Here is a 5273-nt window from a genome sequence, read left to right as displayed (position 1 = left end):
AATGCAAAAAAGATTCAATTTAAAATGTTGATTTGATTCTTATTAGAATTTTATTAAAGTGATAGATCACACCAAAATTAAAATTTTGTCATCATATACTGACTCAAGTTGTTCCAAATCTGTAGTATTTTTTCTCGTACATTTTAATTTTAAAGAATGTAACCAAATAATTGATGGCCCTATTGACTTTTATAGAATGGAAAAACAAGTGGTTACCCACATTTTTCAAAATATCTTATTTTGTGTTCCATAGAAGAAATCAATTCATACAGGTCTGGAACAACTTGAGTGAGTAAATGAAAGAATTGTAATTTTGGGTGAACTGTCCAAGGGTTACCTGCACATATGTACTCCATAAAGCAGAAAGAAATGAACAAAATATTTCCAAGAACAACTGATTTTATTCATTAGACAACGGATAAATGACTACTGTGGACAATTACAAGACTTATGTCTGATGGATCCATTTGCAGAAAAGGCAAAAATCTATTTCAACAGATTTTTGAACTTGTTAACACAAACAGATACATTTTAAAATTACACGACTGTCTGGTTTACCCTAGTCATTAAAATATGGGAGCATCACTTCAGGCATCTTTATTTTGCAACACAGAAATTATCAAGTTAATATTGTGTCAAAGCTTAAAACAATACAAAGTAAAATAAAAATAACTTAGAAATTCACTAATTGTAAAAAAAAAAAAAAAAAAAAAAAAAGTAGTTTATTTTAAATATATAACAAAAACAGTTATACTTCTAATTCAGCAAATCATATCTCTTTTTGCAAACCTAAAAGTATTAAACCAATAAAATAAACCAGTAATACTTTGCTTTTCATATTTATTCTGCATCCAGACGTGTATGAGCTTTTTATTTATTTATTTTTAACAATCTAGGAAGTTTGCAGCCATCAGAAGCTCCAAAGCTATTTCTGGGGCAATAGGAAATTCTGGGATTTCTGTTGAGCTATTAGTATAGCGGACTTTATATGTAAAATACATGCAGACTTTAGAAAGAACGTGAGATGGGATCTCTCGAAAGTTGACCTCGTTTGTTTCATTCTCAGCAAACTGGCCTGAAAACAGACAAAGCAATGTTACTTTCATGTTTATTCTTAATCAAGATAAACACAAATGAAGAAAACAAAAACAAAAAACATAACACCAAATAAAAAATGCAGCACTAATAATTTAAACTCTCATATATATATATATATATATATATATATGAGAGTTTAAATTATTAGTGCTTATGTAGTTTTAATTATTAGTACATATGCATTTTAAATTAACAATCCATTAAGTAATTAATTCCAATTAGTAATTCATTCCTTTTTTAACAAATGCTCACCTGGACCACTAAGCATAGCTTTGATTGTTCCAGATGTAAGAGCATGTTCTCTCTTCACAATAAACTCATGGCCATCAGAGGAGATCAATTTCACGTACATGGCATCTGGCCCTTCACAGCCACCATAGGTTTTTTCTTCTCCATCTAAAATGTATTAATTCGATTATACCTGTATTACATACCTTAATCTAAGAAATGTACTTTACAATTACCATATGGTTTATTCTCCCAATAACACAGACTAGGTGCAGAATAAGTAGTTAATTCATATGTTTACAAAAACATAAAATGTCTTACCCATTCTTACTGCCTTCCCTTTTCAGTCTCTGAAATATTAAGAAAGAATTAAAAAGTTTTTAATGAACAGAAATTAACCCCACAATATAAATGCAGCAGTGTTAGTAACAGTAACAGTTGGTTCTAGGCCAAGAACCAACTGTCTATGTAATATACTTTATATTTAAAAATAAATAAATATTGACATTTGGCACAAGAATACAACAGCTGCTCCACTATCGTGAGTCCTGTGGGGGTCTGGGCCATGCATGCAGTACAATAAATCATTCCTTCCCTGTTAACTTAGCTGAAGCACAGCGTACTCATCGCATTTCCCCACAAATATTACAGTAATTTACACAGCACTCGGACGAATCGAGATTAAATATTCATAATTTAATAAACGACACAATGGCTCACCTCACTAAGATCGAGCAAGACAGGGAAGTTTATCCAGTTTTCTCTCCGATAAGCTTCTGGGAACTGCTTCTTCTGTTGTCACCGGTTGTCACTGCCGACAACAGGAAACAATTGTCGGGCAAAGACTCAATGCACTTCCGTTATAGATATTACAAACTAAGAGACACCTCAATATGTTTTAATAATTAATAACATATCAGAATTATACGTTTTCGGTTGAAGTGTATTTAAAGTATGTAATTTGTAAGATATATACTTCTTTACACCTGTTATGTTTTTGTGCAGTCCATAATCAGATGGTCTTTATGTGAGCTCGCAGACCTAATCGCTTCCGGTGGTGATCGGCTTGCTGTCTAAGGAAGTGGGAAAACGCCACATGATAAAATGTATCAGATTGGGATTTTACAGGTGTTTCGGCGTCTGTCAAAAAATCAGCAACAGATCATCAGAAATCTCCGAGTCGCTGTTCGCCCGATATTACACAGCGACACTCATGCTGTGCTTTCAACGAGGCAGGATCATTTGCTGCATGAGATCCAAAGGTCGTTTTTAAAAGCCCACGCAAAAAAGGTAACTTACCTAGTAGAAGAATAACAAAAATGCCATGACTGGACAAATAAGACCGGTTATTATTATTTTAATGTTTTCATCATTTGAATGAGCAGAAAAGAGTCAGATCCGCAGATCCGGTCCAAAAACACAAGATACGTTTATTATTTAAGTAAATTTTACTTTATTTATTTATTTGAGCTATTTCTAATATACAATAATAATTAAAAAATTATAATAAGTGAAATTGCCCTGTGCTGCAGGAACATATCAAAAGAAAATGTAATAATATATCAAATGTAAATGCAGGGAAATGTAAATATATTTAAAAATATAGTAAGATCCACATTATCTAATTAGGAGCTATTTTCAAACATGATTATGACATTATATAGTGCTCTAAAAGCTTAAGTTACAGCTTTTAAAATGCACTTTATAATTCAAAATTCATTTATTGTATTAATGTAATGTTTTATTAGAGCATTTTATTCTAAAAAAAAACATAAAGCAATCAAAAAATTTGAATATAAAATCTGAAAGAAAAAAAAACATGCAAGTGTCTAAACCCCACCCCCACACAAAAAACATCCATACTTAACTGAGAATTATTCTAAAACAAAACATAAAGCAATCTAAAAATTTGAATATAAAATCTGAAAGAAAAAAACATCTATACTTAATTGAGAAGTGTTTTTTGTATCTTAGTGTTCAGAAGTACTACTCTTAATATATTTGTATCTCCATAGGTCCAGCCATATTGTGCTGTTAGATGGTATAAACCCTTACCAGTCCAGCCTGACGATGGAGAATTGATCTACACAGGCAACCTGGGAAAAGCTGTCCTTGGTAAATTACCTGACTTATAGAACATGCAGTATTTATGCCTGTAAAACACCACATAAACTACCAAACAGATACAGTTATCAAAGGCTGCATTTAATTATTTATTTATTATTTTTACTACATTAGACTTCTAATAATATAAAAATAATCGAATAACTAAATAACTAAAATAATCTAATGAGTTAAATCTGCTCTTTTGTTGTAGGTGTGAAGTTTTTCTCCTACTCCAGCAGCATGTTTAGTCTCTGTGTGATGCCATATGTCCTCCTGAAAACAGGCATTGGTGTAAACAGCTTGGCACTGCAAGTGGCATTTTGTGGCATTATAGGTTTCTTCACTTTTCTGACTCCTGTTCTCCTCCACTTGATCACCAAAGGTTATGTAGTACGCCTGTACCACAACAAGGAGACAGACACGTACACGGCCATCACTTACAGCGCCCTTCTAGTGGAGAAACGGACTGTGTTCCATCAGAGTGATGTTATTATCCCTGATGTCAGTCGGATGTTCACCAGCTTTTATGCCAAGAAACGCTCAATGCTGGTCAACCCAATGCTTTTTCCTCTACCCCACGAATACAACCACCTCATGGGTTATGACCGGCCCTTTTCTTTTGACACAGATGACCTGAACAAACCAGATAAAAGTTAACTTGTCCAAGCTAAGTCTGTCCAATGTTGGTGGGCAACTAAGATGTCTACTAGGAATTTATTTTCATCATTTCAATGGACCGTTGTAATGTATCACATATTAACAGGCTGGTATGTCATCCAGTATAGTTGTGATGCACAAACTTGTACAAGAGTGTACATAAATAAAAAGTCATATTAAACATTTGCACTCCCTGTCTGAATTCCCGGACTTCTAACCTTTAACTTCTATTTTCTTGGCATTACTGGGCCACTTTATGATAATTTCAGATTAGTAATAACATCTGTTGGCCTACAAGTTTTATTCACAAAAAAAATGACAGTTATGTTTTTGTACACTTCAGTCTTTGTTTTTTATATTGTAGCATTGCCTTGTGTGTCTTCTGCCTTTGTGGAGAGAAGATTATTCTGCTCATCAGAGCGTAGTAGCATTTGGTACAGTTACGAAGGTGAGTTGAATAACATTTTTTTAATGTGCTGTTATAAAACTCTAATTGCTAAGTTATTCTGTTACAAAGCCTGTATTAGTATTTGACATTTTCAGCTGACACAGTGGTATAAATCATTATCAGCAAAAGAAAGATGTGCTCACAGATGTTTACATAGAGGAACATTTATTACAACACTATTACTTATAACTAATTTGACTAATAATTGGTTATTTAGATTGTCACAAAGGCTGTCTCCTTGGAATACAGAGCCCCTAAATGGAAATCCTAAAGCACTGAAATATAGTTTTTCCTGCGTGAATGTTTTGAAAGTGAATGCCAAGTTTCTCGGGGAAATGCAAAAGTTTTGTGAGAGAATGAAAAACGTTGAAATATTATTTCCTTTATATCTCATTTTCCAGCGTACCATGTCCTTTTTTAATATTACACCTAAGCTACACGTGTGTAGTAAGTTTTGCACAATGATTGCTTGAAGGTATTTTTTTTCTATCCATAATACACTTTGCTCTCTCTCTAATCAGGGCCATTGTATTACTTGTCAGCGACTCTTTCCCCCTGCTTCTCAAGAAGTGACCCGATACGTTATGACTTATACAATTATCCCAAGTAAGTTGGTGTAAATCGAATAGGCCAAATCCTAACATTATGTAATGCATATACATTATCAGGGTTCCCACTCTTTTTCAGTTATCATTTTCCAGGACTTCAGATACTTTTCTAAGACATTTTTTTTCTA

At 33.1% G+C, this 5273-nt stretch overlaps 2 protein-coding genes across 2 annotated transcripts; one reads left to right on the top strand and one right to left on the bottom strand.

Annotated features, from left to right (window-relative positions):
• Nucleotides 1-381: 381 nt before the first annotated feature.
• LOC132154883 (elongin-C) lies at nt 382-2192 on the bottom strand. The gene is made up of 4 exons (XM_059563607.1): nt 2047-2192; nt 1648-1676; nt 1351-1494; nt 382-1075 (listed from the first exon to the last, which is right to left on the bottom strand). Exons 2-4 carry the CDS (start codon nt 1649-1651, stop codon nt 885-887), a joined length of 339 nt encoding a protein of 112 aa, XP_059419590.1. The 5' UTR covers nt 1652-1676; nt 2047-2192; the 3' UTR covers nt 382-884.
• A 109-nt stretch (nt 2193-2301) lies between these two features.
• On the top strand, nt 2302-4270 carry LOC132154884 (transmembrane protein 70, mitochondrial-like). Its single transcript, XM_059563608.1, has 3 exons — nt 2302-2616; nt 3342-3441; nt 3644-4270. Exons 1-3 carry the CDS (start codon nt 2431-2433, stop codon nt 4087-4089), a joined length of 732 nt encoding a protein of 243 aa, XP_059419591.1. The 5' UTR covers nt 2302-2430; the 3' UTR covers nt 4090-4270.
• The last annotated feature ends 1003 nt before the right edge of the window (nt 4271-5273 follow it).

This window comes from Carassius carassius, chromosome 12 (assembly GCF_963082965.1).
Source record: "Carassius carassius chromosome 12, fCarCar2.1, whole genome shotgun sequence".
Lineage (NCBI taxonomy): Eukaryota > Metazoa > Chordata > Actinopteri > Cypriniformes > Cyprinidae > Carassius > Carassius carassius.
Note: the sequence above shows the minus strand (reverse complement) of the source record. Positions and strands in the feature narration are given on the sequence as shown.